General features: G+C 42.1%; 1 protein-coding gene across 1 annotated transcript; it reads right to left on the reverse strand.

Annotated features, from left to right (window-relative positions):
* Positions 1-278: 278 nt before the first annotated feature.
* Positions 279-13,155, reverse strand: dnajb6a (DnaJ heat shock protein family (Hsp40) member B6a). The gene is made up of 8 exons (XM_044218835.1): positions 12,981-13,155; positions 7,321-7,427; positions 5,928-6,037; positions 5,678-5,743; positions 4,442-4,552; positions 4,111-4,257; positions 3,796-3,991; positions 279-1,176 (listed from the first exon to the last, which is right to left on the reverse strand). Exons 2-8 carry the CDS (start codon positions 7,383-7,385, stop codon positions 1,071-1,073), a joined length of 801 nt encoding a protein of 266 aa, XP_044074770.1. The 5' UTR covers positions 7,386-7,427; positions 12,981-13,155; the 3' UTR covers positions 279-1,070.
* Between the last annotated feature and the right edge of the window lie 401 nt (positions 13,156-13,556).

The raw sequence follows: 13,556 nt of genomic DNA on the forward strand, positions 1-13,556 counted from the left end.
TCAGAGTCTGGGCTCTCAGTAGGCCCGGGGTAACGTTACACCCTGTGTGTGGAAGTAAGCAGACTGACTGCACGCAGCTACACTTAAAAACAATGTTGGAATGACAATATTTGTTGAAAAGCGTTCTTCTTGTGACTGACGACACATTTTTAAGAAATCTGGCGAGCGAAATCTAATCTAATCTGATCGTGAGCACTGACGCGTGATACTTGGAGCTTAGAGCTTAAACTGTTCAAACAGCTCACTGCAAGCTAACAGAGCAGAGACCAGCCACGATCTCAGCATCCTGAAAACAGGACGAAACTCAGATTTATTGGTTTACAAAGTACACAAAATTCCTTCTATATCCACATAGCATTTATAGAATGCCTTCCATTATTTGTGCATCATAATGCAGCTTTAACATTAAGACTCAACATCAACAGGTGTACATGCATTATTAAATAAACAAAAACACATTGGTATTAGAACATATAAAATTGCATAACTCATCCTACCAGCATTGTATTTTTTTAATAAAAAGAATTTTAACGGGGGGCAGAGAGGGGAAGATGCTCCAGTTATTCCAGTTATTCTTACCCACTTTTCACAATCAAATTTTTTTTTTTTTTTTTTTTTTTTTTTACTATTCAGATGAAAAAGCAAAGTCATGCTTTGTTTTCTGAACACAGTGTGCGCACACAGACAGACACACAGTGGAGTGAATACAGAAAGTACTGGAATGGGGGGGTCAGGTCATATACATCAGAACAATACTGTGGTCCCAAACACTGAAACAATAACACCACCCTGAGCCAAAATATAAGGACAGCTCCAATTCAGAAATACATAACAAAATGCATAGAAAAGTCTGCATCCAAATCCTCTGATTTGAATCGGAGGTTAACAAATGAGAGTCAGCAGGGAGAGGACATGAGGGGAAATAAACACAACCTAAGTATGTACATCCAAACAACAGTAGAGCACTATTATTACATTGTTTTGTTGCTTTTTTCTTTCTGTTCCGAGCTCAAGTTTGTTGGTGTGTTTGTGCTGAGGTAACACTTCTCCAGCAGAGGACGCTTCCATCTTTACTTGTGTTCCAGTCGCAGCAGCTGCTCCTTACCATTAATGGTTAATGACCGGAGCTGCCCATCCTCCTCCACCTCCACCCGCTCCTGACCGTTCTCCACAATTCTGGTGGAAGAAAGAGAAGGTGAGGAAGAGGAGAGAAAGTACACATGGGTTTAAACTGGACAGCCGAATGAGACTAAAGACATGGAAACTGTCATATTGCTGGCTTCATCCATCCGTTAGAGAGATGTTTTTTCAGGTCTCTGTTGAGCAAATGTCCCACAGTGGCTTTATTCAAACAGGTCAGGACTTTTACAGACAGAGCCACAATACAGCTGGATACTGGCCCCAACTTCTCACAAGTCTAACGAACCTAGATCCCCAAATACATTTCCTCATCAGGGCGACCATTTTTTAGTTAGACTTCAGTCATTGTGGAATGACTTCCGAATGGGAGCCGAAACGGCGTGATTCTGAAAACAGTGTCCAGACGACTACGACGGAACACTCCTGGACGAATCAGGGACTACACCGTCTTGTTTTGAAGAATTATGCTTGATATTTATACTATAAGCAGTTGGCATGAATGAAAGGTTGAAAGAAAAGAATGTGACTGACTGTTGCCGAGAGAGCTTGACACACTGCGACTTCAGAAAACACAACAAATGAAGAGCTTATGGTGACGGAGCGCCTCGTCAGAGCACGGTGCCCGAGAGGCATGTCTGATGAAGAGAAACTAGCCTTGGGGCTTCCATCCCAAAGTCTTGACTTCAACAAAAACAGTGCTTGTGCTCTTGGATTGGATGTGCCACAGAGCTAGGCTGGCCATCAGTGTGCGGTCAGCATCTGCTGCGATCGGTGCGTGAGGTTACAACCCTCTGTGACAAGACACACAAATACTGAACTGTGTGCTTCAATCGCTTTGCAAACCGATTCAGGTCTTTATTGATTTCAATAAACGTCTTTGAAACTCTGATGACTGTGCCTCCGAACTTTTGATTTCAACCACACTCTCTTGGCCACCATGCTTTGGTGGCATGGGAAGAATTTCCTCAGCTACTTAAAACTGGTTCATTCACAGTGTTTCCTGTTTTATTTAACTGATGTTAAACATCTTTTTGTCTTCTTTGTGCATAAGGAACGACAATGTAACCTGTTGAAGGCTTTACGTTAATGTGACAGCCGTCAATTTAGACTTGAGCTGTGTTGGAAGTGTTACAGAATTGTTACCGGTCTGACTTAATTGAACACTACTAGTAGACCCCCACTGTTAAAAGTAAAAACCTCGACTAGTTACTTGTCAAAGCTCCGGTCAAACGTTTTACTGAAAACACAGGATTTGTTGGTTGTATAAAAAAAATGTTTCTAAAATAGTAAAATATAAATTTATTAGTTAAATGAAGGAACTGCCTTTTTATTGATTTTCACTAAATCAATAAGTTCGTTTTCAGTTTGGTTTGTATTTCAGCAATACTGGATGCATTTTAGCTTTTCAACAGAGGGCCAGGGTAAATGTCTGTCTACTAGAGCAGGCAGTGTCATCTTTACTAAGCTTGGATTTTCATTTTCCAGTGATGTGTGTATGATAGCAAAGAATAAATTATAGCTGCTGCAGCTGTGAGTCGGGGCCGGGCAGTTTGAGGAGGAGGAAGAAGAAGAAGGAGGAAGATGAAAAAAAGAAGACAAATGCAGTCCATCAACAGAACATCCCAGACCAAAGTTATTAAACCTTGAAGTCACGCTTCTCTAATCCACACAGCTCAATGACTAGATATTCACATATTTATTCTGCGTCAACCAGGACTTGAACTCACAACCTAAAGTCACGATCTTGCTGAGCTACCTGCCAAGCCAGAAACCATTTGTTAATTTGGTGTCAATTGAGTAAAAACTGTGAGAGGAAGCAGCTGAAGCTTGTCAAGGGCTGGATAACGATAATAGTTAGAATCAGGTGTGTTAGAATGGGGAGATACCTAAAACGTACATGGCAGTAGCTCTCTAGGAGCAGGGTTGATGACTACTGATATAAGATCGTGATCACGTTGAGCTACCAGCAGAAACAGGAAAATCAGAGGTGGCTTCACACTAAGACTTACAGTGGTGTGAAAAAGTGTTTGCCCCCTTCCTGATTTCTTATTTTTTTGCATGTTTGTCACACTTAAATGTTTCGGATCATCAAACTAATATAAAACATTAGTCAAAGATAACACAAGTAAATACAAAATGCAGTTTTTAAATGAAGGTTGTTATTATTAAGGGAAAACAAAATCCAAACCTACATGGCCCTGTGTGAAATAGTGATTGCCCCCTAACCCTAATAACTGGTTGGGCCACTCTTAGCAGCAACAACTGCAATCAAGCGTTTGCGATAACTTGCAGTTTTTAAAATTTCAAAAAAATCTTGCTGGCCTGTTTGTGGAGGACAGTCTGAAGATGCAGTGTGGCAAGTTTGGTGTCGACTGCATAACAAATGCCAGCTCGAAGCATGTGAACTATTCTGCTCAATTGGGCTACATTTTGGGGAAAGTTGCAAAGTGGTAGCACGTATGACCACCATCACCACGTATGAACTATTGGCTCACAATTCCTGTTGAGGACGTTTGGCATAGGACTGGACCTATGTGCAAAAGTTAGTTTATTTTCACGCATGTGAAGGCAGATTTCCAAGGAGGAAGAAATAGAAGAAGAAGAGATTGGCAATTCCAAGAGGGAAAAAGTCTAAAGCCACAGTGCAGTGTCTACCTTTTAGTAGTGACCTTCCTGCCGTTGATGATCTTGGTGGAAGTGGACACAGAGCGGAAGTTCCCCATCCCTCCTCCCCCTCCTCCCCCAAAGGAGCTGGAAGAGAACGAGGTGAAGCCACCACCACCCAGACTGCCCATGGTTGTCATGTGACCCATGTGACCCATGGTGCTCATGGAGCCAAAAGAACCGAAGCCTGAGATAAACAAGACAGAGAGACAGTCACATCTAAACAGGTGACAGTGGTTTACAACAATGTGTAGTATTTTTGAGCTTGATCATGTTCTTTTATTTTTTCTTTGGTGCATGTCTTACCTGGGTCAAAAGGTGAGAAGCCAGCACCAAAGGGAGGAAAACCAACAAAGCCCCCGTAAAATGAGCCACCTGTCCGGTTGCGACTCGCCCGACTTTGGTGCCGCCGGCCACTGCCAAAAAATGGATCATCACTAAATGGATCTGCACCTGAGAGAACAGGACAGAAAACAGAAGAAGGGAGAGTACTAAAGTAAATCAAAACTGAGGTAGGATATGAGAAGTTTATGCTTCAGGCTGAAAGTTTTCAAACCTGCAATTTGGTAAAAACGCCTAAAGCAGTGGCAGACTTAGCGACGTACCAACTCCTTTACACTGAAATAGTGCCACTTACCAAAAAAGTCTGCAAATGGGTCTCTGCCACCGAAGAATTCCCTGAAGACGTCTTCTGGGTTGCGGAATGTGAACGCTTCGTGGAAATGCTCTCCATTGTGGAAATGGCCCCCTGAAACATCATGTCAATGAAAACTGATGTAAACAGTGTAAACCTGGACGAAAAACCAAAAAATAACTAAATACATTCAATACTGCTAAGTCAGTGTTTATTTTCACCAGTCCAGCCATCTCCATCTGTTCTATTCAACATCAAACTATGCTTCTGTTGAATTACCCAGCAGCCAACTCTGCCGGGATTGGACACTCCCTAATCTGATGGGTCATTGGAACCACACATTGGCATGCATCTCAAGCTGTATTCCTAGCCACTTTAAACATTTTATAAAGCCTATACTAAGCCAGTATGATGCTTTTGCGTGATTTGCTACTTTGCTAACCTAGTGGGAAGTTTAAAAAAGGCATTTAATGACGCTGTGAGCAACAGTGCGAAGATCAGAGGAGTCAGACAGAAGTTTGTTTGACAGAAATCCTTTGCAGAAAGCTCAGACTCAGTACTCTGTACTGGCACAGCCCACATAGTCTGAACAGTAACTGCTACAAACACTGACGGGATAAATGAAGTCCTATCTTATCTTATTAAATATATACACCGATTTTTGAGGAAGTCGCACATCTGTTAGCAAGCAGCGTTTTTAAGAGTTTTACTTGTGTTTTTCTGTGTTGCTGCGTTCACAATTTTTTCTGTGCTGTGTTTATGCTGTGACCTTTGGGATTGAATTTAAATAAAAGAGATATGACAGACCAGTCTATTGTTAGGCCAACTTATTGGAATTTTCCCCCAAGACTATTTTTTGTGAGTTAGACAGTTGCATTAGAACAAAGTCTGACTAATACTAAAGTTGGCCACTTTACAATCAATAAAACCTGCTGACAACTGACAATGTCAACATCCTGGCAGAGGAGGAAAACATGGCTCAGTCAGTTTTTCCCCTCTGCCATTACTTCATCTCTGACTCTTCCCAGTACAACATCCTGTAATTCTGCCAAAAGGCACAAGTTTTGTGCTGTAGTGAACAGGAAATGAGCCATTATTTTGTAAAATGTCGTGTTTGATATATATGTTCTCTTAACTTAACAACTAAATACTGTTGTTCACACACACACACACACACATTTTAATTTTAAAAATTTTGATTACTGGTAGGTTTTGAGCTTTTCTAAAAGAAGCAATTACCTCTTCCTCCGTTGCTCCCGGTCAGTCCCTCTTTACCATAGCGATCATATATGCTCCTCTTGTTGGCTGGAAGAGGAAAGTGAAAAATCTCAAAGTAGAATACAACAAATAAGTCAGAAACATGAGGACTCCTTCGGCCCGCTCAGACCCCGTGCTGTTGGTATTAGGTTCACTCCATTAACTACTGTGCAGTGTTTCACTGCTGTCTGGTGTTTATTTGCAGACTTGTACAAAGAGTTGTGATACAAACCATCTGACAGAACTTCATAAGCCTCTGAGAGCTCCTTGAACTTCTTCTCAGCCTCGTCCTTGTTCTCTGGGTTTTTATCAGGGTGCCACCTCAGGGCAAGCTTTCGGTACCTACACGAGGGAGAGAGAGAGGGAAGATGATGGCTGCTTAATAAAATAAAAGACTGTGCTCTTGAACTTTTAGATAGCCATCATGATACTGTTGATAAGAAGAACAACCAACAATCAGCTGTGCTCTCTTCCATTCTGTACGTTTTGATGGGCAACAAGGGTCATTTTGTTTCTTTATCCCCAATTACAATTTTCTCACCTTCTCATTAATTGCAGTATTTGTGTTATTTTGTTGTTTCAATATCTTATTACTGTTAATTGTATGGTGTCAAACACTGTAATTCAACTAGTATTAAATAGTTATTTCCTTTAAAGTGATAATCCGTAAGATTCATTACATTATTAATTTCATTACATCAAACCACCTTTAGATATTATTTACACTTGCTTAAAAAATCCCGGGATTTACAGGAAAACTGCAGCATTACTGTCTGTGACTTCATCTCATTGCTAAAACTCTCCGTGTTCACTGATCGCTCTCTACAGGCGATTTAGAGCTGTGATAAGTTACTGCTACTGCAAACCCAACGTTTTCTGCTGTCACTTTGTTAGCAGAGCTGTTCACACAATAAAAGAAGATATTTTTGGCATTTTTTGTCAGTAAATGAGTTTGAAACGTGTTACAGATTAATCGTAATCAATCGTTCAGAATGCCCACATATAAATATATAAATCATTTCAACACACTCAGAGTTCCTCACTGACCATAAGGTTTATTGTGTACATTCTCATTTTGTTAGAGGAAAGAGCTGAAAAATGTGTGGAATGCTCAAAAATAAGTCAAATGTCAATGGAGGTACCCAGTGACGAGGAACAACAACAAACACAACAGGGAAGTTAAAAAAGAGTAAAGAACAAGAAGAAGAAGAAGAAATAATACCTGCTAATAAGTACAGAAGTTGAATGAGCACAAAACAAGCTTGAATCATTCTGCAAATCCAGATCCGAGCACACAGGGCAGGTTTAGAACGCGTTTTGAGCTTTACCTTTTTGGATGACAGGTTTCAGCAGAATGTGCCCATATCTGTGTTAGACTCTGGAAATGAGCAGTTTGCCCTGCTCTCAGGTGGAGGTTGCATGTGAGGGAAACAAACTGCTAAAACTGAAAGCGAGGAGTTTAAAGAAACTACGCACAGGAAACCTTACTGTTTAAATCTCACTTCCACTTACCACTCCACCCTCGCATGCTCTATTAACTTGTTCTGACTTTAAGATATATAGATGTTGGCTGAACTGTTCACTGCCCAGCTGAGATTTAAAATGTTCAAACTTTATCAACTCACGCTTTCTTTATGTCATCTGCAGACGCGTCTCTCTGTACTCCTAAAAGCTGGTAGTAGTCCACCATGATGAGTGGATGAAGGGAGAAACTTCAGCGAACTTGATGGACCTGAAAGAACAAAGAGAGCTGCAGATTAGTCTTACACATATCCTGGATTTAAAAGTCAAAACAACATTTTAGGCTTGTGACCTTTTATAGCTAAGCTATGTCGACTTGTGCCCCCTTCTCACAGGTTGCGTATGTCTATGAGCTGCGAGCAGTTCTACCACAGTGATGTTTTCTTCTCAGATTGTTTCATTGTAATGTGCACAGACAGAAATGCACATGGTTATGTGTTTAACAAAGGGTCCTTTGTAGCTGCTGGTATAGGGGCCTCTGGTACACTGAGTCAGTCTGAACTGGTCTAAAGGAAGGAGGTGGAACTCTTTCTAAAGACAATCAGGACATTCAAGAACCAAACTAGCCATTTTGATGATGCCAATGTGCTAAAATCTTACAGAAATATTTGTAGATAGGATGACTATTCTTATTAGTAACTCTATAACTTTTAGAGTTATGAATTAATAAAAATCCTACAGACATACATTGTATTTATGTGTCATTGTATATAGTGGAAACTCTATTCAAATTTCAAAATGCTCACTACTGCACACTGGTCAAGTGTGCATTATACAGTTTGAGTTATTATTTAAATTCTATGGAGCCCTTTTCACTCCCTTTGTATTTACTGTATATAACAATCCCTGTACACTGTATAAACACCATTCTTATGGAAAGAAAAAACACAGATGTAGAAGCAGGGCAGGTCAGAAAGGCAGATTTCTCAGGAAAAAGGGCCTCCTTCCTATCCTTCACTGTATATATTTTGTTTTTTGTTTGACACGACGTGAAGCAATGGAGCTATATGCATTGTTCAGATATTTATTTGTCACAAAGTACTTGGCAATCAAATATTTGCAGTGGAGCACCTTACATACGGTATCATTTATTAATTAATTTAAGAAAGCGTGTGTGCCCCCCGTCCGCATGCTCACGCACCCCGTCCCGTAACCTCTTTAATCTTATCTACCCCACCCGCTCCACACACACCCAACAGCTTGTCACAGGGGGCCTGTGGAACTGCCAGTCAGCTTCCCGCAGCACTGAGTTCATCTCTGGCTATGCCTCCTTGCGATCTCTGGACTTCCTTGCTCTCACAGAGGCCTGGATCACACCAGAGAACACCTCCACCCCTGCAGCCCTGTCCTCAGCCTACTCCTTTACCCACACCTGCCGGAAGAAGGGGTGGTACGGGTTTGCTAATCTCCCCCAAATGGAGTTTTTCTCTCTACCCGCTTCCACACCTCACTCCTCCTCCTATTGATTTTCACACTGTTACTTATCTGGTGAAATTAAACTTTGTTGTGCTCTACCGCCCACCAGGTGCTCTCAGGGAATTCTGGGAGGAATTAGAAGTCCTCCTATCGAACATCCCTGAAGATGCCCCCCCCGCTTGTACTTCTCGGTGACTTCAACATCTAGACAGAGAAGTTAACATCTGGCTTATTACTTTTAATATCTTCTCTCCCTCCTCTCTACTCACAAAGCTGGTAACCAACTCGACCTTATATTCACGGGGAACTGCTCTACCACTGACCTCTCTGCACCACCCCTTCATGTCTCTGACCACTTCTTCACCTCCTGCTCTCTCCCCCTCTCTCCAACTCTCAAACCTCTCTCCTCTACACATACTGTCCCTGTCTGCTGCAACCTTTGCTCCCTGTCTCATCTGTCCTATCAGCTCTCCCCTCGCTCATGCCTCCCGACCACAGACACTCTCCTCTCTACTCTGTCCTCCTCTCTGGACTCTCACCTCTCGGCAGGCTCGCCCGACCCCTCCAGCTTTGTGGTTGTCTGACTCAGTGCGTGCTAATAAAACAACCCTACGGGCAGCTGAAGGAAAATGGTGGAAGTCCAAGTGCTCTGTGGACCTCCTTGCCTAAAAGATAGATGACATACACTTCTCATTTCCCTACCCACCTGCTGACACCACCCGTCCTACATCCACCTCTTCATCTCCTACTCTAACCTCCTTTTCTCCCCCATCTCCCAATGACGTACCAACCCTGGTTACCTCTCAACCGCCTGCCCTCTTGACCCTATCCCCTCTCACCTTTTCCAATCTATTGCTCCTGACCTCCTTCCTTTTCTCACCCACCTCATCAATACCTCTCTGACAACTGGTCATTTTCCTAACACTCCTAAAGCAGCGAGAGTGAACCTTCTTTTAAAGAAACCTACACTCCAAAAAACATGGTACTTCCATTCTGATTAGCACTCTCTGGGAAACAGCAAAAGCAGTTCTAAGAGGTAGAATAATACTCCACAAACAAAAAGAAGAAGAAACTGCAAGAGAACATTTTCTACAGCAGACACCCTGGCCTCTCAACTGCCTACAGACATAATCAGCAAAGAATTACTCAAAACACAAACATGAACTTAATAGTCTTCTTAACAAAAATAAATAAATAAATAGAATTAGACTGTCAACTACATTTTAAATTTGGTAATAAAACTGGCAAACTTTTAGCTAACCAATTGAACTAACTGAAAAATCTAACATCACATCAATAGAAGATATCTCCGATATACAAAGATTAAACATCCTGCATTACTTTAACTCTAGATGCTGAAAAGGCGTTTGACAGGGTAGAGTGGCCCTTTCTCTTCACCTCCTTAAACCATTTTGGCATTGGCCCCTATTTCATCAACTGGATTAAGATTCTATATAACACACCGTCAGCATCTGCAATCACCAATGGACAAATATCTACATCATTCAACCTAAACAAAAAGGTACTAGACAAGGATGCCCATTATCACTATTACTTTTTGCACTTTTCATAGAACCACATATTGATATTGAACAGACCATCTGTAAAGATCAGACAAATCAGGCAAGACCCACAGCTGCTTCACATTTAATACCACCACTGTTAGGCGATCTCTCATCACTTACAATCCCACAACATCTCCAAACTTTCAAACCTAATTGCATTAACTGTGGCCAGGAAAAGCATAATCCTCAACTGGAAAGACAGAACAATATTATCATTAAGCCACTGGCTCAATCTGTTAACAGACCACTCAAACCTAGAAAAGCTCACATCAACCCTAAAGGCCAATCTGATCCCATTCCATAACACCTGGTCTCCTTTCCTGTCTTCACTCAACTTTCTGCATATCTCCACCAGAACAACCTCCTTGACCCCCCACCAGTTTGGTTTCAAGACAGGCCACTCAACTGAGAGTGCCCTCCTTGCCATCTCAGAGGACCCCACACTGCTAGAGCAGCCTCCCTCTCCTCCGTCGTCATCCTGCTGGACCTTTCAGCAGCGTTTGACACAATGAACCGCCAGATCCTCCTCTCCACCCACCACCGGCAGTCTCAGGCTCTGTACTGTCCCTGTTCACATCCTACCTCAAGGACTGCACTTACAGGGTGTCTGAACCTTGTAGCCTCACTACGGGGGTCCCTCAGGGTTCTGTTCTCCTTTTTTGTCTTTACACCAAGTCACCTGAAACCCAGGTGGCAGCATGAATCTCAACAAGACTGAGCTGCTCTTCCTTCCAGGGAAGGCATCTCCCATCCATGAACTCTCCATTACCATTGAGAACTTTGTGGTAAGGTTGTCAAAAGTATCGATACTTTGATACTTACCAATATACCATGTATTTACAACGATACGATCTCCGTTAATTATATATTCGATAATATCGAAAGCACTGAAGCTATAATAAAAACAAAACAGATCTTCCATCTTTAGACAGTGTTCTTCACGCCCCCAGTTTGGAGAAGCAGAGAGAGTACCAACACGGAAGCTAAGCAATGCACTGCTGTGGACCTGGTTGCTGCCCAGGTCCACAGCAGTGCGTATTTTAGCCACCTAAAAAAGGCTAACCTAAAGAAATAATAATCAACAACTCCTGTGTTCTGCAGCGTAAAATTACTGTTTTTGTCAAAGGAGTCTGGTGGTGGCTTTGAAGAGGGTAATATAAGGTTTCAATTTCCTGTCAGAAATGCTGTCTGACGGCAAGGTAAAATATGGCGGTGAAAATACTCTAAATATAGCATACACTTAAACTGATATTTACTTTTTTAGGTGGCTAAAATACATTTTGTTGCTGCCAAGGTCCACAGCAGTGCATTGTGTAGCTTCCGTGCCCAGACTACTGCAACTCGTTCCTGGCTGGTGTGTCTGCATGTGCCATCCGACCTCTGCAGCTCATCCAGAATGCAGCAGCTCGGCTGGTCTTCAACCTACCCAAGTTCTCCCACACTACACCGCTCCTCCGCACCCTGCACTGGCTACCAGTGCTGCGCGAATCCGATTCAAGACACTGGTACTTGCCTACCAGTGCTGCGAATGGCTCAGGCCCATCCTACATCCAGCACAAGGTCAAACCAGCCCGTCCACTCCGCTCTGATACTGTCAACTGGCTCGCTACTCCCTCACTACGAGGGGGGCCCAGCTACCGCTCAACAAAATCCTGACTGTTTGCGATCCTGGCTCCACAATGGTGGGACGAGCTCCCCTTCAACATCAGGACAGCAGAAACTCTACAATCCTCGCAGACTGAAAACTCATCTGTTCAGACTGACTAGGCCCATATACAAAAAACTCTCTCTCTACATCATACTTATTGTTTCTAAATGTAGCACTTGAAGCAGTTCAGCATGTTTGATGAAGCTGATGTACTTGCATGATTCTTGCAATTCTTGGGTCGTATCCACTTGGCTGATTGCAATTAGCATCAGCTAAATAAATTAAATGTAATGATGCATGTGAAGTTTATGAATTAATTTGAAATACGGTATATAAAGAATGACAACTTAATGCATAAGTATTTTAGAGCCACTACTTCCAAAACTGCCAGTACTGTACATTATGGGAAAATTGTTTTTATGATCATGTGAATGGATCATTTTCAAACATTGGCAGAAGAATCATCTATCAGTGCTTACAACTATCACATGTATTTTCTTCATGAAATTCGTCTAGTCTGAGGTCTTTCTGAGTACAGCAGTTCTTCACAGCCATGACAGGCCATTAAGCTCTCAGTTGTATTGATGCTCTTTAATTACATTATTTACCAACAGCCGATAATAACCACGGTAGGGCTGTTGGGCATGGAACCTCAATACTTATGTATAGCAAATTAACTATGTCTGTGTCCTGATTTAACACTACACGATGCAATTTTAAGGTGAAATATAGCGTTAGCTTGAAGCCATGTAAGACTTCAGCAATTAAACTGTATGACAACTGAATTACTTTAACGCCAACCACCTAAACCTGACCTTCATACAGTTTCAGGTTAATGAGTGACGCTAGCTTGTTTATCTCTCTGTGACCATGAATGGTTGCTGCTACCTGGATAACATTAATAAACAGAAAGAGCCATTGACGGTAGTGTTAACGGCAACTATTGACAGCACAGCTTTAAGATACAGTATGTCCAATAATTCCCAAAGAAGAACAAATCGTTTTGTTTGTGGCGGTAGCTGCTGTTAGCTGCTCACTTTAGCGAACCTAACGTAAGCTGGTTAGAGCGTTAGCTTAGCTTTGCTTAGCAGTAAACATCATTGGCCACATTAGCCGTTCTGTCAAATACTCTTACCCAATTCAAGTCCAGCTGTCCGTGATCTCAGCAGATATGTAGGAGAGACGGAGAGTCTGTTATTTAGGCAGAAGCTAAATAGGTTTATTGATGTTCAGCAGGCTGCAGGTTCTCAGATTAGACGCAGCGTCCTGTTTCTGACTTCTTCATCCCCCTTTTCTTGTCTGTTGGCGGTTAATACAGCTTCCGGGCGCGTTACCGCCACCAACTGGACACAGTAGGCTGTGGCAAAGGAAATCCAGCCCCATTCTAATTCTCTCTCTTTCAGAGATGAACACTGAAAGGATGGCAGAAAACTCTTGACTACAATCTTGGTGAAATGGCCACTGCAAACTTTGTTTTGATGACAAATAATCATGCAATAATGATTCAAATTCACTGATGCACAATGTGGGGTTGCTCTGATAAACTTGATGCATTATGTACAGTATAGCCTACTTTGATACAGATGTTTTCATTTGGTGTGTTGTGTGAGATTTTGAGGCCAACATTAGAATCTCTGGTGTGAAAATTAAAACAAAGCAATGATAAAATCCTGTAAATGATCTATCTGAGCTGAACAGGAGCTACAGACTG

The sequence above is a fragment of the Siniperca chuatsi genome, linkage group LG13 (assembly GCF_020085105.1).
Source record: "Siniperca chuatsi isolate FFG_IHB_CAS linkage group LG13, ASM2008510v1, whole genome shotgun sequence".
NCBI lineage: Eukaryota > Metazoa > Chordata > Actinopteri > Centrarchiformes > Sinipercidae > Siniperca > Siniperca chuatsi.

What these genes read in the sequence shown, in the direction of transcription:
- dnajb6a (XM_044218835.1), bottom strand. Translation starts at nt 7,385, where the DNA reads ATGGTGGACTACTACCAGCTTTTAGGAGTACAGAGAGACGCGTCTGCA. An exon ending in CGGGAGCAACGGAGGAAGAG is followed by an intron (nt 4,553 to 5,677) that starts GTAATTGCTTCT and finishes ATGATGTTTCAG; the next exon opens with GGGGCCATTTCCACAATGGA. An exon ending in AGGAAGGTCACTACTAAAAG is followed by an intron (nt 1,177 to 3,795) that starts GTAGACACTGCA and finishes TTCTTCCACCAG; the next exon opens with AATTGTGGAGAACGGTCAGG.